At 42.6% G+C, this 24340-nt stretch overlaps 1 protein-coding gene across 1 annotated transcript in view; it reads left to right on the top strand.

Annotated features, from left to right (window-relative positions):
- The first annotated feature begins 7091 nt into the window (after positions 1-7091).
- WWC2 (WW and C2 domain containing 2) overlaps positions 7092-24340 on the top strand; it is a 162969-nt gene continuing 145720 nt past the window's right edge. The window contains exon 1 of the mRNA XM_024194493.1: positions 7092-7499. Within this exon, the coding sequence (XP_024050261.1) occupies positions 7369-7499 (131 nt within the window). The 5' untranslated portion in view covers positions 7092-7368. The remainder of the gene's footprint in view (positions 7500-24340) is intronic.

A 24340-nucleotide genomic window follows, 5' to 3' on the forward strand; every position in this document is an offset into this window, starting at 1 on the left:
CTAATTTTTTTTTGTCAGTGATAAGTGTAAGAGAACAGTAAAATTCCACTGTTTTTCAGATGTATATGATCAAAACTACTTCTATAGCAAAGTGTAAGGGGTCAGACTCACCCCTGCAGCACCTCCTGCTGGTCTCTCAGGGAATTAGCTCAATTTCCAACCCAGAGAACCCTCTGCAGGCCAGTGATCCACCTTGTCACTGGCCACATGCCCCTCCCAGGACCCCAGTGCCCCTTGCTTTGGGTGCTGCCCCCTGGCAGTACCCACACACACTGGGTCTCCCCTCCCAGGGGAACCCCCACCCACTAACCCCACCTCACCTCACCTCACTGTAAGGCTACTGCCAGTCACCATCTAGCCCCACTCCCTGGGGCAGACTGCAGTATCAGCCACTCGTCACAGGCAAGGTTGGGTTTGAACCTGCTGCCTTTGCCTACCCCTGGGCTGTCCTCTGCAACCCCCAGTACCTGTTGGCCCAATACTAGGCCACAGCCTCGGGCTTTCCAGGCTGGAGCTCCCCAGCCCTGCTCCACTCAGGTACCCTATCTCAAGCTCCCTGCAGCCAGGCCCTTCCCTCTCTCTGAATGCAGAGAGTGAGTGTCTCCTTGCTCAAGCCTTTATAGGGCCAGCTGGGCTCTGATTGGGGTGAGGCCCAGCTGCATCTGCTTCCCCTAATCAGCCCAGGTCTTTCCTTCCACAGCCCCAGCCCTTTGCAGGGCTGGCTTTAACCCTTCCCAGGCAGGAGCGGGTGACCATCCCGCTACACAAAGACAAAAAAAAATGCCTTTCACCATGACAAAAAACTTGTATCGGAAGACAAGTTCATTGTGTACGTTTGAAAATTCACACATCTACACTTGAACAGCCCAATTTTACTGGGACTCTGCCGCCCCAGAATATTCCATATCTATTTGTAGGACACCGAAATGTTCCAATTTTTAATTTAATCAGCCAGAACATCTGAGCTTTTTATAATAAATATTTTTTTGTAAAGGCTTAATTCTGTAATAGTAGAACTTGCTCTATGTTTACCACAAGTAGTTGGTCCAGAGGAACTTCAATGGGAAGAACAGGATTTGGAGTGAAGAGAAAAGTAGACATGATCAAAGCTGTTCTCATGTTCCAAGTAAATGTCAACACTTCGTACTTCATGATAAATTCAACCAGAATACTACATTAGTTTTTAAAAAATTCTCCATTCCAAGAAATATACATGAGTCACTAAGTCAGAAGTTGACAGTAGCAACACTAGCACACTACTTTTTTTTAAAAGTGCACTCTTTGGTATGACTATTTCGCAACCCTAAAAAAGTTGTTATGCAAACGTCCCAATTCTTGATTATTAATTTTTTTGAAAATATAGTCCCTTTTAATTTAAATTCATTGTTGTTGTGAATCTTGTGACTAAGTCCCCCCGCCATTCTTTTCACAATGTTGTATTTATATTTTTCAGAATTCTGCAGTGACTGTAATTCAGGGAAGCCATTGTATAATATCCTTGTTGACCAAACAGATTTGTCATCAAGAACTTCAAGCATCCAAAACCTCAGACAACAAATGTGTCATTTCAAACTCATTTATTGTCTGAAGTTTTAAGATCAAAGTTCTGTCAGGATATTTGAGGCTCAGTTCTCTACTCCATTCAGACCCTAGCCAAACACAGTGGAGTTGGAGGGTGTCATAACTATAAAGGGAAGGGTAACAGCTCTCCTGTGTACAGTACTAAAATCCCTCCTGGCCAGAGACTCCAAAATCCTTTTACCTGTAAAGGGTTAAAAAGCTCGGGTAACCTGGGTGACACCTGACCCAAAGGACCAATAAGGGGACAAGATACTTTCAAATCTTGGGGGGGGGAAGGCTTTTGTTTTGTGCCCTTTGTTTAAGGGGTTGTTTGCTCTTGGGACTGAGAGGGACCAGACATCAATCCAGGTTCTCCGCATCTTTCTAAACAAGTCTCTCATATTTCAAACTTGTAAGTAAAAAAGCTAGGCAAGGCGTCTTAGTTTTACTTTGTTTTCTCAACTTGTAAATGTACCTTTTACCAGAGTGTTTATCTTTGTTTGCTGTACTTTGAACCTAAGACAGAGGGGGGTCCTCTAAGCTCTTTAAGTTTGATTACCCTGTAAAGTTATTTTCTATACTGATTTTACAGAGATGATTTTTACCTTTTTCTTTAATTAAAAGCCTTCTTTTTAAGAACCAGATTGATTTCTCCTTGTTTTAAGATCCAAGGGGGTTTGGATCTATATTCACCAGGAGTTGGTGAAAGGAAGGAGGGGGGAAGGGTCAATTTCTCCTTGTTTAAGATCCAAGGAGTTTGGATCTGTATTCACCAGGGAATTGGTGAGAGGTTTCTCAAGGCTTCCCAGGGAGGGAATCCAGTGGGAATGGTGGCAGCGGGACCAGAGCTAAGCTGGTAGTTAAGCTTAGAAGTTTTCATGCAGGCCCCTACATTTGTACCCTAAAGTTCAAAGTGGGGATACAGCCTTGACAGAGGGGTTTGCAGGGAGATGTCTGTGACCCCCTGATCCAGAGCTACTTGGTTCTAGCATAAGTTAGTTACTCCTGTGCAGCTCTAACTTAGGGTATGTCTACACTTAGCTGCTGGTTCGGCAGCAAGCAATCGATCTTCTGGGATCGATTTATCGCATCTTGTCTAGACGCGATAAATCGATCCCGGAAGTGCTCGCCGTCGACGCCGGTACTCCAGCTCGGCGAGAGAAGTACGCGGCATCAACGGGGGAGCCTGCCTGCTGCGTCTGGACCGCGGTAAATTCGAACTAAGGTACGTCGACTTCAGCTATGTTATTCACATAGCTGAAGTTGCGTATCTTAGTTCTATTTGGGGGGTTAGTGTAGACCAGGCCTCACACCGCTAGTGTAAGTTTCCTCAGGGATCTTACGCTAGTGGAAGATTGGGAATAGTGGAGCTACCCCTTATGCCCGGGGTAGGGTCAGATACATATGTTACCTGTAAAGATAGTAGGTACAAAACTTTCAGATAGCAATGTTTTTTCAAGTTGGTATAATACAAAGTCTTCTCCAGCTTCCTGAGGTACACTACCAAGTAGAGGGAAATAGTAGCTCCACTCATGTTACTATTAATATTATCATTTACACTGCAGTAATGCCCAGACTTCTCAACCAAGTCATAGCCCCATTGAGCTAGGCATGGTACAAAGATAGTGTCAGATCCCCTGCTCGTATAAATTAGCACAGCTCTACTGAAATCAACAGAACTATATTGACTTACACCAGCTCAGGTTCTGACCCACGTAGTGTAATTTCAGGTAAACAGCTAATTTTCCTATGTTGCACTGAGTGTAGCATTACATGGTCACGGGATATTAAAATAGTTTGCTCTTCTTTTTTTGACAATCTCTTCACATGTACACTTATGTGTCTCTAAGGTTATGTCTACACATCAATTAAACACCCCTGGTTGGTCCATACCAGTTGGCTTGGGCTAAGGGGCTGTTTAATTGAGGTGTAGACATTCTGGCTTCAGTCAGCCTGAATGTCTACACCACAATTAAATAGCCCCTCAGCCTGAGCCCTGTGAGCCCAAGTCGGCTGGCACAGGTCACCCGTGGTGTTTAATTACAGTGTAGACATATTCTAGTTTTTTGAACTATGCTGTGTTGCACAATTAAGCTGAACAATCTATGGCATACTGTACTGACCTTATCAGTTGACATGTAGGTATATTTGCAAAACTGCTTTGTAGTTATTGGTTTTAAGGTCAGAAGGGACCCTGGTGATCATCTAGTCTGACACAGGCCAACAGTTTGGAGAGAGCTGGATTTCTACCAATCCAGTTACCAAAGAGCAAAAGCAAAACTTGAGTGAATAGGCGGGACCCTGTTGCCTACAGTTCTAATATTCCTTTAAAAACCTCCAATTCTTATTGATAAACAGGCCCAAGTTCTCATGTACACTAATGTCCCTTTATACTGCTCTGGCCCCTCAGTGCTGACATGAAGTGCTTTGCTGGATTGGGCTCTAATATTTTTATTTATGATTAATGTGTAGTGGTCAAACAATGGGAAGAAAGAAAAACAAGGCCTCTTGCTACTGAGTAACAATTCTTGAGTGTTTGTATATGTAAGGATTCAAAAGATCAGGCGGTTATGAATTTGTCTTGATATACATATTCCCCTAGAGTAGAGAATCCTCACTTTCATCTGCTGGGGCAAAGGAGGAAAGTTTGAATATTTTCTACAGTGGGTTTAACCAAAAGTGTATATATAAGCTTTCAAGCATGGATCTTGTATGAATAAGGTAAAGGCTTTGACCCAAAAATGTTAGCGGTTGGGTACCATAGCACTGCACTTAATATATTGTCAGAGGGGTCAAAATTAACTACGGGGGAAGTGGTGAAGTAAATGAGATTCGTTTTGGTTCAGTACTGTAGATTTTCTGCATCACATGCCTGCCTTTGCTGGAAATCTTTAGACTAGAACAGTGGTGCCCAACCTTATTACACAGGAGGGCCACATAAACCTAAGCACAACCTCTTGTGGGCCAAACAGATTCTATATATGTTAATAAGATTTAAAGTCATCTGTATTGATTTTATATTTTAAGTTCAGCTTGTTTTGTATGTATTTAGATGGGTTGTTTCTATGTACAGTATTGTCTGTTTACATAATTTTAGTTTATACTAGTGTGTAAACACGATGACAAAATGCTAATGAATTGGGCATTAGTGTATTGTAGTGAAGCAGGCAGTGGGCCTTATGAAACGTCCAGGTGTGCCCACCAGAGCAAGAAACTATAATAGTTGCAGAACAGGCCTGCTTTTTAGCATAGTTAAAGACCGTATCTTCTTCTATACTAAGTTCTACACTGATAGCGGGCAGCTACTTTCAGAAGACAAGAATCTTCTCTCTAGATTTTTTTCAGTGTATGTAGTCCTAGATCTTTTTATTAAAGGAAAGAACATTTTTAAAAGTGAAAATGAAAACCAAAATTGCAACCCTTTCTTTCAAGTGTATTGTGGCGGGGGAGGGAAGAGGAGGGAAATGAGAGACAGACTCGCAACTAACTTGACAGTTTGAATGTACAATTACAGAGCATGAAGGTAAAAAAACCCTCTAACCTCATAATGCACAGGTGTGATAGGGAAGTGGTTTTCAACCAGGGGTACGCGTACCCTTGGGTACACACAGGTCTTCCGGGGGTACATTAACACCTCTAGATATTTGCCTAGTTTTACAACACTCCACATAAAAAGCACTAGTGAGGTCAGTCAAAACTAAAATTTCATACAGACAATGACTTGTTCATACTGCACATAAGAATGGCCATACTGGATCAGACCAAAGGTCCATCTAGCCCAGTATCCTGTCTTCTGACAGTGGCCAATTCCAGGTGCCCCAAATGGAATGAACAGAACAGGTAATCATCAAGTGATCCATCCCCTGTCGCCCATTCCCAGCTTCTGGCAAACAGAGGCTAGGGACACCATCCCTGCCCATTCTGGCTTATAGCCATTGATGGACCTGTCCTCCATGAACTTTAGTTCTTTTTTTAACCCTGTTATAGTCTTGGCCTTCACAACATCCTCTGGCAAGGAGTTCCACAGGTTGACTACGTTGTGTGAAAAAATATTTATATTCCAATTGATTTATTTTATACTTCTATGCTAAAAATGAGAATGTAAGTAATATTTCAGTAATAGTGTACCGTGACACTTTTGTATTTTGATGTCCGATTGTGTAAGCAAGTGGTTTTTAAGGGAGGTGAAACTTGGGGGTACGTGAGACAAATCAGACTCCTGAAAGAGGTACAGTAGTCTGGAAAGCTTGAGAGCCAGTGAATCGGATGTTCCAAGAGCCAGAGCAGGGCACAAGAGTGGGAGAAATGGAGACAATAGTTGCAGCAGTGCCCGAGGCAGCCAGGAGGGGGCGTATAGGGGCAGCAACTTTACCACACATTTATTATAAAATAAACTCAATATCACCAATTTCTTCTAACAGTGAATGTCTCATACTGTGTTTATAACTTCATACAACCCCCCAACCACCTTAAAAACTTTAGGTTGCAAAGCTAAGCGCTCAAAACTCAGGAAATTCCTGGATTAAGGTTGTCTTTGCATCATCACATGCTGTTTCTTCCATATAGCCCCTGGCCTTATTCAGAGTACAAGCTTGATGATTAAGGGATACAGGGTTGCAATGTTGCCCAGTTTTGTAATATCTGAGAATTTATTTAAACTCCTAGCTACTGGAGCCGATTCACTAGGTGAGAATCTCAACTTACTGGTGTGTTCAAATGAAAGTCCCTAGCCCTTATGGCTGTGGAGGAAAGCTTGAAAACAAAAGCTGAGTGCAACCTCAAGGCTCAGCAACCTGCAGCCAAATAAAGGGAACCCAATATTTAAAAAAACAAAAACAGAAAACAATCTGTTTTGAGAGTCATATCTCATGATTTCTGGGAGCCTGCTGCATGATTTCCTGCCCATTTGAGGTTGGCACTAGTGGGTTGTGGGTCACTGTTGTCTGCTGCGAGCCCTGAGGAGCAAAGACTAGCTGTAGTACCGTACAGTGCATGCTAGGCACGCCCCCTCTGTCCCCTGGGCCAGGGCTGAGAGAGCGGGGAGGGCATAGTCCTTCCACCAGCCAGGGGATAAGGGAGGATTCTCAGCGGGCCACTTCCACCCGCTAGGCAGCTGAGCCCTGGGCCCACTTAGTTTGGGTGCGCACAAAGGAGGGCTGGGTGTCAGGGCTAAGTACCGGCTTTCCGGGGGGGCGGGCAGCGACCCTTCCACGCTTCTCCTTGTGCTGCTCAGTTGGGAAGCAGCGCCGGGGCAGGGAAGCCCTTCCAGCTCCTGCCTACCCCTCTCCTTCCCCCTTGCTGCAGCCCTCTCCTTCTTCTCGCCTGCTGCGGTCGGCCCCGCCGCGCCTATCGCCCTTTCCCCCCTCGGCGGGGTCTGTCAGGCCTGGGTCGCCCCCCCCCCCCGCTTGCTGTGGGCAGCAGCAGCGGCAGGGTTAACGCTGAGGAATGCAGCGGCGAGGAATGTGCATGCAGATGAGATGGATGTTAATCTCATGCTAATGAGCAGCGGCGGCGGCTGCTGCCCGGGGCTGAGCCGGGCTCCCCGTTCCGAACCCAGACAGTGGCTGGGCTCAGCCCGGAACCCTGCCCTGGTGCTGCTGGAGCAGGCGGCGGCAGCCTAGACATGGTGGATTGAACCCGAGCAGGGGAGGAGGGTTTCCTGAGCGATTGCAAGAGACTCTCTGCTTCCCCCCCGCCCCAGGCCCGGCTCCGGATCCCCCCTCCCCGTCCCCCGGCTCTACTGGGGGCTTTTCCCGCTTCCCTTCTTTCTTCCTGGCCCTATGGAGCAGCTACCCCCGGCGCCCGACCATGCCTAGGAAAGCAGGGAATGGGCAGCTCCCCTTACCCGATGGCTGGGAGGAGGCGAGGGATTACGACGGCAAAGTCTTCTACATTGACCACAACAACAAGCAGACCAGCTGGATCGACCCCCGGGACAGGTGGGCGCGGACGGAGGGAGGGGAGGCCCGGAGGGGATGGGGGCAAGGGCAGGCGTGGGGGAGACCCGGCAGCAGCAGTGTGAGCCCGGCTGAGAAGCGGCAGCCGGAGCCCCCGGGTGGGGGTAGGGGGGCAGGAAGGTCTCACCCTGTTATAGAATGGGAGAGACAAAGGGGGGCAGCCCTGTGGCAGGAGATGAGGGTGGGGGTTATGTGGGGCGGGGATGTGTTGGGACTGGGGGGGCTGTCTTGCTCTCACTCAGATTGGAAGCGGACTGAAGAGGAGTGGGGAAGGGAGAGTGCCTTGGAAACTGAGGCAACCCCTCCACAAACAAACCCTGGAAAGGGGTGGGGGAGGTAGAGATCGAGTGCCTGTTTATCAAGGAAATCAGCCTGATCCTATTGGCAGTTCAGTATTTATTGTCTCTCATTGATTTGGTTTCACCTCTTTTTTTTTTTAAAAACAGTATCTATTTTGTGATTTTTTGTGTGTGAACCCCATCCTTAATCTTATTAAAAACTAGCTTTCATGCTCTTTACTGTTAATCTATGAAGCCTGTGTGTGTATATATAGTTGTAGTTTTATGAAATCTTTCCTTCATGTAGTCTGATATTGAGAATTGGGGACCCATGGATCCCAGGAAAGAAAGAGATTTAAAGATTGAAAGTAGTTAGAATTTACTTGTCTGTCCTCTACAAACTTCTATAACAGTCTTTCCTGAGACGACCCAGAGAAGCAAATGCTAGGCATCCCGCTGACTCCTAAGTATGGTATACTTGGGTCTGAATCCCCCAGTTTGTGAAAGTGCAGGGCTGTGGCATTTAACTCTCCTTTATTGTGAAAGCTCACATCACGAAACTGCCTGTCTCCTTGCTCCATGAACATGCCTGATATTTGTAGTCCAAAATATAGTTTTTATTTCTTTTTGTGAAGAAGCTAAGGCTGCAAGAGCTCTACAGGCCTCATCTATTAAGTAGGCCTCAGCCAGGCTAAATCCTTTCAGTCCCCCACCTAGAGACTGGGATGTTCCCTGCGTTTTTCAATCCTATATATTTAAACAAGAACCACAAAAGACAAAACTTGAGGGTGGGAGGGAGTAAAACCAACTCTGATCCTTCTAAGGCACCAACTATCTTATGTAAATCTTTCAGTTTTGGAGAGGCTTTTACTTTATAAACCACTTTTTAAACCCGAAATCTGTTTTAATTTGTGGCCTAAAACGTTCTGAAATATAGATTATTTACTTTGTGCATAGTGCAAGCTATAGCATTATTATTAAGCCTGTTGTAATCCAATGATCAAAAACTTACAAATGGCATTATAAATTTATGGCACAAACCATGATGAATTATCCATGAAGGTCTTGGTTTATAGTTCCCTGCTGAAGTTAGAAAAGGCAGTTGTGATGAAGCTAGCTAGTGTCAAGCCTTGCTGCTTGTTAGATGCATAGTGAAAGTTTTGACAAGCATCATACACAGTCAGGCTTACTTTCCTGATATACATGGTATTGGAATTAACTGTTCTAGCACTGGTAACCCTGTTGTTTGACTTCCTTTGCACTTTGAAACAACTTAAATATATTGTAAATGTCAGTGACATGGTGGTGTTCACAGGACAGTAATATTTGTTGGACCTGTTTAAATATTTGGCTTCTGCAGATGTTTTGGTAAATATTTTTGACTTCTGATTGAAAAACTCCCCATTTTAACTATGTTCCTTGAAATTAGTGTTTTCAGTTCAGTTTTGTTCTAGATTTGTGTTTACAAAACAGATGACAAGAAAATAGCGTAAAGCAAATAGAAAGTCAAATTATGATTGTGGTTATCTATCTTACTGCCTTCTGAACAAATTAACACTTTAAAACAAAAGAAACATTTGACACTTATTGTGGATTCTATTGTCCTTAAAATGTTCAGCCATATTTATCCTGTATTTGTGTGATTAGTTTCCTAGTACATTTGAGTCTTTAATTACTACAGAGTTGTGTTTTTAGTTTTTGTTTTAATTATGAACTAGGAGAATTACACGTTGTATCTCTCTCATCATGCAGGGATTACTGTAAGTTAATTTCTAAAAAAAAAAAAAAAATCAAGGTGAGAAAGAGAGGATTTGAAACACAATCAAGCTCTGGAGGCTAGATGTATTTTCTTTAATGAGGACTAATGGAGTGAAGTCCTTGTTAAACAGTGTAGGAGACAGTGTTTGGAGTAACTCCATTAACTCTTGTCAATCTTGTTTCTCACTGTTACAAAACAAACAGAAAGAGGTATGTTGCACAAGGCACTTGAGATAATCCATAAAATAGTGGATATGGCTCAACTGAAACTGAATTACCTGCATGGAAAAGAGGCTGATTGTCCATGCACTATAAGATTTTAGTATCTGTACGTGCAATCAATATTTAGATTGCTGACTAGATTTGGAATAGTAGAAATAACTTTCTTGAAATGCCTGTGATTACTTCACTCTGGGCTCTATTATGTTGAAAATATAAGTATATTAGAAAAATGCATGTTGATATACTATACAGGACAGATTAGAAAGCTGTCAGAAGAACTAGAAAGTGAGCCTCCAGGTTTTTGTCAATACAGCAATGTCTGGATTCTTAATGATCTTGGAATGTATCTAAAACTGTCAAGATGAAGTGCTGAGGTACTGTGGTGGTGATGTACTGGAAAGCCTGAGACTGACTTGGCAACATACTTATATCTATTCAGCTAGGTATTTTCAACTTATGATTTGCATCAGGGAACTGAATAAAATAAAACAGTTGCATAATGTACTTGTGGAATACACTAGTACAGGGATTCTCAAATTCTTTCATAACTTTGGCTAAATCTTAATAAGATACTGTCTCGTGGGCAGCTTCCTTCCCATTTGCAATTCCATAACAGCCCTGTGGAAATCACAGCAATTGCTTAAAGGTAAAAGCAATATTGGGAAAAAATGTAATACATTTTTAGTTTCTTTGAACTTTATTTAGCAGATGAGAATAATGGGGGATCCACCATCTTGTGACTAGGCAGCTCTCTGGACCATCAGCAAGTGCTCCCCGGATCACAGTTTGGGAACTTCTTTATTAACAGAGAAAAGACTAGATGTGTGAAGCTTCTTTTGTGTGGAAACTGACCTGGCAATTGAAAATATTGATTATCCTTCAAAGCTTTGGTGAAACTTGCTTGCATAGGAATATATGCAATTTGTGTGTGTGTGTGTATGTATGTGTGTGTGTGTGTGTGTATGTGTGTGTGTGTATATATATATATATATATATATATACGCTATTTTCTTGTCATCTGTTTTGTATATATGTGTATGTGTGTATGTGTATGTGTGTATATATATATATATATATATACACACACACACACACACATATATATGTAGTACCAAATTTGTGCTAAGCACATTAGACACTCCTAGGACAAGATCCCTGCCCCCCCAAAAGTTTCCAATGTAAAGCCATGTTGCTGAGTATATGGATCAGGCCTGCTGACATAACGATTGTACTCTTCACTACAAAGAAGAAGACCTGGAGTCAATTCATGGATCGGGCCAGCTCAGTTTTGCTCACCTCACTTGTGTGAGTAATCCAGTTGACTTTAATGGTGCTCATATTTGTCAGTGAGAATGATTTAGCCCCTGATTTTTGTACTCTCTAAGTCCATGCATACTGGAAGTGCTGTAGAGGTACTGTAATACACTCAGCTGCTAAGGGTTCTGGAGTGCTTTGCATTGCTTGGCAGCGACCCCCTCCAAACACTTCAGGAGCTGTGTTGACTTGGCTAGAGGAGACTGGTGGCTAAAAAGCAGGACCTCTAAGGTATGGAGTGTAAAGAGAAGCGAAACTGAGCTGAATTCAAACAGGAATGCAAAGAGCCTGGAAATATTTTTATTATTTAAATCTACAGACTTGACTCCCTTGCCTATTCTGCTGCTGCTTTTCTAAGCTACAGCAGACTGAAAACTGACCAGTTTTGTCAATTCCACTGCTGCTATTTAGAACCAATTAGGCAACAGTGAAATAAACACAAACCATGTCAGTTTCACTCTGCCTCAGCTTGGAAAGATATGAAAAGCTGCAGAGACCAGCTCTTGACTGGGGAGGAAGACCAAAGTAAGAGGTGGGAGAGGGATAGAAGAACACACATTTCCCTCCTAGTCCCTCTGTATTCGTTAAGAGGCTGAGGCAAGGGCAGAGTCGAATAGCCTAGAGTAGAAGAGAAGGAAACAGTGAAAATATGCTTCTGTTCTGCAGCAGCCAACAGATGTTGGAAGGGTTTCACATTTATTAGACCCTTAATTGGAGGCTAGCATGAATGGTGGAGCTGCAAGGAGGGTTTAGAGACAGCAGCTAAATAGGAATCTCAGCTCTCTCCGGTTTCCAGAAGTTGGATGGTTCTGGATTTCTCACCAGGACAGTGGGTCTCCTTGTGTTTTGTGTTGGTTTCTGGGCAGTTAAGTGTCAGGTAAATTTTGCATGCCCTTGTAGTGACTGCCAGTCACCTTTAACAGATATCCTTCTAGTCATTTGCATAAAATGAGTTCCATATAATAAAATCTGCTATCACAATTGGCTCTGATAGACACACTTATTAAGAATCTCAACAGAATTTCAGGGAATGAGTTAGCATGGGGGTTGAACTGCCCCTCCTCTTCTTTGCCTTTTGTAGAGTTGGTGAAATGTATCTCTAGAGAATTTACAGATTACTTTATCAAAGCAGTGATAGATTTATTGTGTTTTGGTGTTTGCCTAGTAGAGACTGCTCTAGAAATACCCTGTCTGCATAATCAAAACAAGGGTTTGAAAAATTTACCAGACAGCTAGTAGCTAAACCTGCTAGTTAGAGGTAGGTGTGAAATACAGTTATCTTGTGAACCACTGAAGTAGAGAAGAAGCCCAGTTCTCCTTGCTTCTTCCAGCTTCTAGGATGGAGAGGGTACTGGGATTTTTACTGGGGATCCCCACATCCTTCAGTGGTGCCATTTTGGTGTTCTGGCTAGGAGACACTGTGGACATTAAAAGCTCTATTCCTTCTCCATATGGAAGAGACAAGGAGCTTTATTATTTCTTGTATTACCTAGGGGCCCTTGTCATAGACCAGGACCCCATTGTGACAGGTGCGCTACAAACACAACAAAAAGACAATCCCTGTCCCAATCTTTTTGTCTCTTCTCTATCCCTCTGGCGATTCCTGGTTGCTATCCTATGAATAGCAGGGGGCATAGAAGGGACAGGATATGGGGAGACTTGAAGCTGCATCTGCCTGAGGAGTGGAGCTTGCTGCTCAGACATACGTTACAACAGGGGTAGGCAACCTATGGCACCCGTGCCGAACGCGGCACACCAGCTGATTTTCAGTGGCACTCACACTGCCCGGGTCCTGGCCCATCTGTCTGGGGTGCTCTGCATTTTAATTTAATTTTAAATGAAGCTTCTTAAAATTTTTAAAAACCTTCTTTACTTTACATACAACAATAGTTTAGTTATATATTATTGACTTATAGAAAGAGACCTTCTAAAAACGTTAAAATGTATTACTGGCACGCGAAACCTTAAATTAGAGTGAATAAATGAAGACTCGGCGCACCACTTCTGAAAGGTTGCCGACCCCTGTGTTACAGGAAGGCTGGGAAGGAGGCATGATTAGAGGTAGAAGAGGAGGCACGGGCATAGAGGTAGTTGGGATACAGTGCAGGCAAGAGCTTTTGGGAAGATCCAAGTATTGACCCCAGGCAAGAGAGTTATTTGGATGGGGGCAGCGTCAGAGGACAGAAGTACCTAGTGGATCTGCTCGTCACAGAACTAAATAATGTTATCACAGATAAATAAAATGACTTTCTGTTCGCATGTGAAGAGTTCAGTGTCTGAGGTGCTATGAAAATGTATTTGCATGTGAAACTTGGGGGTTGTGGTGATGATGATTCTTTAGCTGCAACGGCCTGAATTTTTTTTTTTTTAAAAAGGGTACATTTTAACTTTGACTAAAAAAAGGGTGGAAAGTTCAGTTGTCCTTTGAAGAGTTGTGATGTAAAATTTGGAGACTAAGTCATTAAACTATAAAGTATAGGAATTTTAATACTGTATTAAGTACAAATCTCAACATGATCTTAACCATGGAGTCACTAGAGTAACTCTATTAAATAAATCCTCTGTATAGTAAGGTACAAATTACCTTTTCTATTCTGGTAGTGAAGAGGAGGAGTATGCAGCAGATCATCTGACACACCAAGTTGTACAACTTTTCTGTAAACCATTCTACTGAGACAGATCATTTGGCATCTAACTCTGTTAGTGTGGTTCCTGACTTGCTTCAGTCTACATGCTAGCACTCCATCTTCCTTTACTCTTACCCCAAATAACTAGGTTCCATCCGTTCCTACATGGCCTCTCCAGCTTATAACCAGTATAGTGTGCTTCCTGTGAAACTCCCTGGTCCCTCACTCTGGTTTCAGTGGAAGTCTGGGAACTCCTTTCTCTGTCTGATTGCAGGGTTTTTCTTTTAAATAAACATGCCTGGTGCAGGAATTGAACCCACAATAAAATGCTAAAGGTCCCTGAACTCCTGGCACCAGACCTTCAGCTGCTTATCCTGCCTTCTGCAGGATTATGAAATGGAGTGCGAGGCAGAATTCTAATATTATGTGGTATGTGATACTATGGTAACATCAGCCAGTATTGCAGAATAGCAGTGTTTTGTTTTTTAACAAAACTGCAACTTGTTCCATGTGTGTGGTATGCACACTTTTTAAAATATTGACATTTGTTTACCATAATTGAAATACTATGGTGACTCTTGCCTAGGAGTGTTACCCCTTATATCTTTAAGGATGATAGAACTCAACTTTTCTCCAATCAAAACAGCTAAAGTTGACTAATCAAAAGATGCTGGAGTGTGTCCACGTATGTATGCAAGGTAAATATATTCTAGTGGCTAGGGCAGAGGATTGTCAGGGTTCTATCCCCGGCCCTGCTACTGACTTCCTATGTGACTATGGGCAAGTTATGTCAAAAAGTAATTGCACGGTTAAAAAAAAGTAATAGAATACCATTCATTTATTTAAATATTTTTGAATATTTTCTACATTTTCAAATATATTGATTTAAATTACAGCATACAAATGTTTAGCATATCTGGCATGTAATTACCTTGCAATGCCAGCTACAAAAATGCCATGCAAATGCCTGTTCTCACTTTCTGGTGACATTGTAAATAAGAAGAGGGCAGCATTCTCTCCCTTAAATGTAAACAAACTTGTTTGTCTTAGCGATTGGCTGAACAAGAAGTAAGACTTAGTGGACTTGTAGGCTCTGAAGCTTTACATTGTTTTGTTTTTGAGTGCAGTTATGTAACAAAAATCTACATTTGTAAGTTGCACTTTCATGACAGAGATTGTACTACCGTACGTGTATGAAGTGAATTGGAAAATACTATTGCTTTTGTTTCATTTTTTGCAGTGCAAATATTTGTAAGCAAAAATAGTATGCACTTTGATTTCAATTACAACACAGAATACAATATATATGAAAATGTAGAAAACATCCAAAATATTTAATAAATTTCAATTAGTATTCTATTATTTAACAGTGTGATTAAAACTGCAATTAATCATGATTAATTTTTTGAGTTAATCGCGTGAGTTAATTGCGATTAATCGACAGCCCTATTCAGAAGTATAAATTATAATTATTAATAGCTGTGCATAATGTTGACATTTAAAGTTGACATCAGTAAGAGATGAGTCTGATTTTCATAAACAGGGTTTTCAAACAAATACTGATATCGCAGCAAGAGAGTAAGGCCCTGATCTGACAATGTGGTTTGTGCAGGTGGGCCTCTATGCACATGCAGTATACCTCCATAAGGCTAGCAGGGGTCTGCCTGTGCCAGTTAGACTGCATGATCATGGCCCAAATTATGTAGGGCTTGACCCAGGGGATATTGAATTTGGTTTCCATATTACACAGGTTTAATAGGAAGAAGTTCATTTGTGAAAAATGGTTTACTAAGCAGGGAGGGTGAAATGGTTGGGACTGGATGAAATGTAACTTTCTGGGATGGAGGGAGTGGTACCTCTAATGAACTTAATAGATTTTGGATAAAGGGTGAAGTAGTTTTATAACCATTGGTAACCATAGAACACAGCCTCACAGAGGGAGTGTACTGCATTTGCATTTGAGATGTATGAGGTATGAAACTTCCTTGTTGAAAACAAACATGCCGTTTAGTTCACAGTTTGCTGTTACCCAAATTTGTTAAAGGAGAAATCCATAAGTTGTGTGTCATTCCTTTTTGTTAAATGTGTGTTATCAATTGGGTTTTGATCTAATTTTTAAACATTTCACTTGCTACCACCGATTGTATTATGTGTTCTAAACTAGGCACTTCTTTGTTTCTACACATTCTTACTTAGTACAAGATCCAGTAGCTTGATTTAAAACTTATTTTTTTTTTTTAAAGATATGACAAAAATGCACTGACTCATCGAGTATCGAGGAAGCTTTGGACTATAGAAGTAATTTCTTTCAGGACATAATGAGTGGTGTGGATGCATAATTACTACATTACCATAGATTTTTATATTTAGAAATTTGGAAAAGAAATGTTTAGGCTTTGAGCCTGTGTTGAGAGCACAGGCTTTTGCTTATGCCTGTGTGATTCTCAATACAGTATTAGGTTCTGAGATGACAAAAACCAAACAACCCCACGGTGCCTAGACTTGCCTGTGGACATAGTGCAGTCAATGTTTTTCAAGACCAGTTTTGTTTCTCATCCGACATGGCTGACAACTCCAAAAATCAGTCCTCTTCAACTCCATTCTGGTTGTACCTCCTCTGTTGTATTTCCATTAATCCTGTAAAGCATCTTGGGGTACAGTTGGCAGGATCTGGGCCTTATTTTCCCACGACCATTCATACAAACCACTTGAGCATGTATATAACTTAACTCACACAAGTTCTTCCATAGAAGTCAATGGGACTACTCATGTGAGTATATTATGCACGTGCTTTAATGTTTGCAGGATCAGGCCTAACTTGTATTGTATTTTAATTGTTTATGCAGATTAGACACTTTTGTATAAAAAAATTATTTTCTCTAACCAGAGAGAATGGCTTGATGGTGAAAGATTAGACATGTTCAGATCTTCAGAGGTTTGACTCAGATTTCATCTTTCTAAAGTAAATGAATGAGTTAAATTTCCTGAGTTTGAATGCGGAGCTCAGATGAGAATCCAAAAACTGAGGTCCTTCCTGGTTGTTCTACATGAACATTAGATTTAAACTTTTTTTATTAAAGCTAATGTTAAAATTGTCTCCTACATAGGTTAAAGAAAGAGTGTCTGTACATCTGGGTATAGTGCCAGATAGCAATTGTGAAAAAACGGGACAGGAGGTGGGGGGTAATAGGCACCTATATAAGAAAAAGTCCCCAAAAATGGGACTGTCCCTTTAAAAATGGGACATCTGGTCACCCTAAGTGCTTAAATTGTCCAAATGTACAAAGGTTGGTTTGAAAGTCATAAAATACATAGAGTACAAAATCAGCAACATTCCAAATTAAGGTTAATAAATTTAACTACTAAGGCACTCTGTAAGTATAAGGGCTTGCCCTGATGTCCTTGACCAAAAGTGCCCGATCCTCCCTCTCCTTACGTTGTTGTGAAGTGTATCAAATGACTTCCTCTTGCCCCAATGTGACTGCCTCCAATAGTAATGTTTATATGGCTTGTGAAGTGAGCTTAGATCCATTGGGATGGAAAGCACTTCCTGTGTAAAATGCATTCCACTGTAACTGAAGCAAATGACTGTGCTGTACATACAGATAAGTGAATTAGGTAACAATCTGGCATGAAGTGAAGACCTTTTTAACCTCTGTATTGCGAGCATTGCAAAGTATGAAATGAACTGTTTATACATTTACAGTTGTCCTAGTGAATGGTGGAATGTTGTGGAAATAATCATCTGACATGCTTACAGAACATTCCTCACATAGTATTCAAATGATTAGAGAAATTATGGGATGCAGCAGAGCAGCCAAGCATTGAGCCGTTTTAGTCAGACATTGTGGTTTACTATTGTGGTAAGTGAGACACAATACATAGCAGCTCACATAGTAAACAGATGACTTGTTCTAAGTTGCTCAACCTCAGGTATTTTTTCCCCCATTTAGCTTGTTCTCTGTTTATCATTCCTAAACCTCTCCTTTTGTACTTTCCCTTTTGGTCTCATAGCTTGATACTGCTAGTGAACAAAAGTTTGAGGTTCACTAAGTGATCATGTTATGCTTACCAAAGTATAGAAGTTGGATTGCGTATAGCAAAATAGAGCATTTGGAGTGATATGGCTTACTTTTTGTTGGATCTGTTTCCTTACTTACGTTGCTAGTTGCTATCCATTGTTCTCCTTTGCTTGCTAGGTGCTGTAATCCATATAAAAGATCCATGGACTTCTGCAAATTTCTGCTCAGAACCTGCCTGACCTCTTCACTGGGAATACATCCAAACTATTGAAGGTTTCATTTCCCAGACACACAGATTTAGCATGAAGAATTTACCTGGCTTGGAGAACAGAGTGTAATTTTTTTTCTTTTTACTTTCACTCTGCCCAATTTCTGTTGTTTTGATTCATTAATTCTGGAAAGTGCCCTCTGAAAATATGTAGGCATTTTAAACAACAGAAGTTGGTGCTAGAATTAGATTAGCTGTCACAGAGATGTGTGACCTGCACCCAGGGGCCCGTATCTGGCTGGGCAAAATAAATTAAAAAAAAAAAAAAAAATCTGATCCTCCATAGAGGAGGTGGAATTATGTGCCATTGTTCAACAATCCTTTTCCCCCTTCTGACTTACTGAGAGAATGCCACTTGCCTGTGATCTTGACTTCCAGGAAGAAATCTGTTTGTTACAAGATTACCTTTAAAACAATCTTATTTTAATATTTGAGATTTTTGGATCCCAGACTTTAAAAATGACTAAAATTGAACTTCACTTTAATGCTGGATGTTCATTTTTGTAGGAGTTTCTTTGCCATTGAAGTTTACCTCCATAATAGATATAAAGATAACAGCTTTGATCCTGTCCTGAAGGACTTATCTTCTATATGTACTAATTCAATCCTTAGGATATGTCTACACTCAGTAGTGGATTACCGCATGGGCCCCGGCCACTTTATGGCTCTGCATGAGTGCTGGCACTCTGGCCCTTGCCCCCTGCTCCTCCTCTCCCCTCAGCCCTGCTCCTCTTCTTCCCTCTGAGGCCCCATTTCCTGGCCAGACCAGAAGACGGAGCCTGGGGTAGAGTGAGCATATTCCCCCTGCCCGGAGCTGGCCCGAGCCCCTTCTCCCTCCCCTCTCTGCGCAGGGCTGGCCTGAGCACCGCCCCCAACCCCTAGGTGATCAGTTGGCAAGAGCAAATGGGACAAATGCCCAGTTTTGCCAAAATGTTGGGACATCCGGGGCCAAAATGGGACATATGGTTATCCTAGGCCAGGGGTCCCCAAACTTTTTTCCTTTGTTCCCCCCCCCCCACCAGGTTCTTCCCCACCCCCTGGGAGTGGGGGCCAGAGCCAAGAGCAGGTGCTGGGGGTCGCATTGGGACTGGGGGCTGTGGTCGGGAGCCAGGAGCGTGGCCACGACCAGGAGCAGATCTGGGGCTGGGGGCAGGGTTGGGTTGGGGCCAGAGAGGAACTGGGGTCAGAGCAGGGCTGGGTGGTGCTCTCCCCCTGAACATTCCTCTGTGTCCCCCTAAAGGGGCATGCGCCACAGTGACTGTGGGGCCTTGGGGAAAGTGGAGGAGCAGAGGGTGGAGCTCCGTGGCTGGGGTGGGATATGCAGCGCCCCAATAAATCTTAATCCACCTCTGCCTGTGCTACAGCAGTACAGCTGCATCTATGCCACTGTAGTGTAGATACTTGCTACAGCAATGAAAGGGTTTTTTTCTATTGCTGTAGTAAATCCACCCCCTCTGAGGCAGTAGGTAGCTAAGTCGACCTAGTGGTGTCTGTACTGGGGCTTAGGTTGTCTTAACGTCATACCCTTGGGAGATGTAGTTTTCACACACATAGCTAGGTTGATCTAAATTTTAGCTATAGGTCAGGGCTTAGGCTATCTGCTGAGACTGCCAACCTATGTAATTGTAATGGTGTTTTTTGAGGCTTGGATGCTTGTCAGTTAGGAAGTGGGTAGACTAGTCTGCTTGTTTCATGGTGGTCTCCAAACAGTTGTTGGATAGTGACTTTTGGTTGGAAAGGTGGATTTGAACCAGTGATCTAGAGAGACTGCTCCAGATCCCATTACTACTAATGCCTTAAACAATTCAGTCCACCTGGGAATAGGCTTTCTGTTTGAAAGAGTTTGCAGTATCATAAATAACAGCAGTTCATTTTAGTAGTGTGGTATGCTATTTCTGTCATATCCATAGATGTGTGTTGAAACCGAAGTGGGGAGGGGATTTGCTGAGCTGGAATGGAATTTTTTTTTTTTGCTTCCAAGAAGTGATAGGATATATTCAGAAAGTCTGCTTTGTGATTGTCTGAAGGTTTTTAGGCACCTGGGCATCCTTAGTGTGCCACAGACCTGAAATGAAGTTGAATAGAGTCAATAGTGTCTAAGATGTGTGTGAAATTTAATTTATTATAATATGCCACTTGTGTACTGACAGACTAAGGTGCTGTAAAGCTAATCACTGGTTTTAAATAACACCAAATGCAAACAGTGTTAGAAAGGTACTTGCATAGAATGTACTGTTGAAATAACGGTCAACTAGTATCTGTGCTGGGTATTTGGATGATAGATGAAATATCAGATATCCAGAAACAATATCCATTGTGCAATAAAGATGGCTATTGAATAGAAAATGTTTTTAATTAGAGAGAGTCATCTTTAGTACATTCAGGAGTTATTAATGTTAAAAAGTTGTTTGTTTTTTTTGCTGACTTCTCTGGAAGATATTATAATAAAGGTGAAAGTACGTCTTTGTGGCATATCTTTCAGGAAGTGGCTCTATTACCAGACTTGGGTCAGTCTGCAAAAAGTCAGTTAGCTCTTGTGTGATGAAGTGTCAACCTCAAATCTCACCATTCTTGGATCCAAATGCTAAGCTCTACTTCAACCTTGACTTCCCAAATAACACACAGTCTACCATCTTAATAAATTAAGAAAACACAATTTAACCATAGGGAGGGGAATAAGATAAACAGCATATGACAGACGTTAACCATCTGTTTTTCTCATTGGAAGGCTCTCCGATAACACAATCTGAGACCCTGAATGGAAAAAAATACAGTAGACATAAGAGACTTAATTGTGATATTTGGAATTGTTCATTTAGCAGTTATGGGCCAAGTGAAATCCTGTTAAGACTTTCAGAGCTTGAGGCTGAAAACACATTTTCTCTTTAACTTTTTATTTTGTTTGTGGGTTAATTAAAGTGACTGATTAAAAAAATAAACAGTGAGTGATCCGTTTGGGAGGTGTCCATTTAAAACTGCTTTCGGGCAGGATGAGAGCAGAAGAGAAACCTTGTTTGGAAATCTGTCTCAGAGTCAGTTACAAAATTTAGTTGGTTGAAGCATGGTAAGGTGGAAATTTTGGGAGAATATTATATCTGCCATAACATGTTGAAATTGAGCATTGGGACGGTCTAAGATCACTATTGAACAGGTTAACAGAGTGAACCATGTAGGCAGCATTTCGGTCTGGCCACAATCCCCAGAAACTGTACAGAGGTATACAGAAGAAAATGCAACCTAAAAGAGGCCATGGAAGCGGGAATTTCCAGAGGGACTTCGTATACAGTGTGCCCTGGGTAAAATGACGGCAGCTGATCACTAGCTAACTTCTAATGTGAAGAAATGGGCTTTGGGAGAGGGAGACTGTTGGAATCCCAAAAGACGCTTCTCTTCTGTATGAATGAAACAACTTCAAATAATGGTGAGCTACATAGGCGCGGGACGTAGGGATGCGGGGGGTACCGCAGCACCCCCAGGTTCTATGAGGGGTACCGGCTGTGCACACTTCCCAGCTTCCGGCCCCGCTCTGGGCTGTGCCCGTGGGGTCCCAGTTGCACCTGCAGGGGCTGTCTGCAAGTCCCACGCCCGGGGGTACACGCGGGGTTCTGACTGCTGGCTCTGCCTCAGTTGGGGGGGTGGCACGAGGTAAAAAGTATGGGGATAGTTTTTGCTGGCTTTCAGCACCCTCACTATAAAAAGCATTCCAGCACCAGTGGTGAGCTATGATAGCTGTGAGGGAGCAGCATGTTCACTGTAGCTTTCCAGTGTTAAAAGCTGCAAGCAGTTATGTGGGCCCAGTGCCTCCACCTGTTGTTGGACTGTTCTCACTGGATCGTTTTGAGCACTGGCAATGTGTTTGGTATTTCACAACACATCGAAGACATGGCCGCTGCTCAAAGAATCTTCGTCTTCAGAGTTGATAGGGAAGTCATACATAGCACTTGGTGACCAAGAAGTAGAAAGGTCACGTAACAGAGAGCATTTAAACAAAATTAAAAATAGTACTTTTGCTGGTGACACACTAAAGGCATATTGGATGCCTTTCTGGGAAAACTCTTTAAATGAGAGATTGCCAAAAAGAGTATCAGTTTGACTCTGAGTTCATGCTGTGAACATAGTGAAAGTTTCAACTGCAAAATGCAATGTTTGACTTCTTTTAATCATACATGCAGCTTATGATGCTCTATTAAAACCAACTTCTCTACAAAACAAGCTCTTGTTTGATTGGAAGGTTGGCCCAGTGGTGAGGACTTGGGGAACCTCCGCTTTGTCAGATTTCCTATATGACTGTAGGCAAGTCATTGAGTATTTGTTTCCCAGTTCCCATCTGTAAAATTGGGATGATCACCCCAATTTACTGGGGCGTGATGGGTGGGGCAAGTAGGTACAAGTATGTAAGATATTTTTCCACTGTGCCCAAGCTAAGTTGCAAATGGGAAATGAGGTGTGGAGTGTGTGTGTGTTTTTTTTTGTTTTTGTGAACTAGCGGACTCACAAGATGGAACTTGACCTATTTTGGGTCAAAAATATCTGGTGTAGAAACATATGGGTTATGATCACTGATGAGCTGAGGAATCTGTCTATATACAATGTATGAATTGTGGTTGACATTATTAAGTTGTTATATCATGGAATGCTTGTCCGTTCAATTATGCACTGAGGGGGAGTGGAAAATCCCCAGCAGCAGAGTCGAGGTGTTGGTAGGGGGAGAGATTTACAGAGCAAGGGTCAGGAAGCTTTGGGCAGGAGAGAGGCATGTTTTCATAGCAGGGAGTTTGGTTAAACCAGGGAACCAGCTAAAGGAAGAGAAGGCCAGTTGGCCGAGGGAGGTGCCGTGAGTCTAGACTGGAGCAAAGTCATGAGCTGCAGGAGAAGGATCTTAGATGCTCCAGAGAACTATTCCCAAGCCCAAAAGCCTCTCCAGAATGGCAGGGAAAATGCCGACATGTGTGTTTATTTTGTCTAGATCTGTGTATCTTTCATGCTAAGTAAAGAGTAATGGTGTTTACAATCCTGTGCAAAGTGTCTGTTCGCTTTCATTGTCTTGTGCCCCTGAAGAGTTAAACAGTAAATTCAGAGTGGTGGGAGGAGGTATATTGTAAGCTACAGAAAGGAAAGTCTGAGGGGCCAGCACTAGTATCAGGGGCTGAGCAATTGGACTTCAGGGTCCCAGCTCTCAGAAGTAGGTCTACACCCTTGGAATATGTCTAGAGACCCTAGCCAGGGACAGTGCCTGGAGTCTGCTCAGATTTGAGGCTTAAAGAGCACACAGGGTCCACTGAGCTGAGTCCCAAACACAACAGCCTGGAGAGTGTCCAGCTGTGGGGGGGAGCTTGCGCGCGTGTGTGTGCGCACCTGCGTGTGTGTATGTGAGAGAAAGAATATCGCTTTCTTCTAGTAGGTGGTTGGAGAGGGCTTTGTTCTGGCACAGGAGAGCCTGGTAAACTGTGATCCGCATTCTTCAGTCTGTTCTTCTTCAGTCTGTTCAAGAGTTAATCTGTGAAAGAAGCATGGTAGGCAGCTTGTCTGTCAGTGGTGGTTCCACCTGCCTGGGCTCTGACTAGCCACCTTGGCGTGCAAGTGACATATCAACACCATGACAGAGGGAAAAGAATTTCTCCGGTATTGTTTTCAGCAGGGAGCGATCTGCAGAATGATGAGGGGAAGGATAGCCTTGTGGGAAGGTGTTGGATTGGGAGTCAGTTTTGGGTTCAGTTCCTAATTTTACTATGAACTTCCTTTGTGACCTTGTACAAATCATTTACTCATCTGTAATATAAGGATTATACCCCCCTGTGCACACGCATGCACACACGCATTCTCCTACCCTTTGTCAGGCTCATAGTCATAGATTTTAAGTGTTTTGGGGCAGGGACTGTCTCTTGCTATTTGTTTGTACAGCACCATGCATGCCTACACCACAGTTACACAGCCCTTTGGCCTGTGGCAGCTGATTTGGGCTAATCATGGGTTTTTAATTGCAGTGTAGACATACTCTTAATGTCATTCCTGAAGGTATAACTGTTTTCAGCACCTTCAAGGTGGACCAAGGCAGGATGCTGTCCTAAGGCATCTGTTGTCTGGACCTTTAGGATATTTCTTGGAGACCTAAGGGTTAGAGGTCCTCTTTGCTATATGATCTGATCTTATGGGGGTGTCTGTCAATCTACACTTCACCCAGTCTCCTTTTTTTGGGGTGGGGGGCGGCGTGGGAGAGGAGTATCATTGTCTTCCCCCAATATACGTCCTACTGCTTGGAGTTTTCCTGAACAACATTGTGAAATTCATCTGATTCTTATTAGTTTCACTGGTGCCCACTTCTTCTATTCAGAAG

Source organism: Terrapene carolina, unplaced genomic scaffold, assembly GCF_002925995.2.
Source record: "Terrapene carolina triunguis isolate 2854851 unplaced genomic scaffold, T_m_triunguis-2.0 Scaffold66, whole genome shotgun sequence".
Lineage (NCBI taxonomy): Eukaryota > Metazoa > Chordata > Testudines > Emydidae > Terrapene > Terrapene triunguis.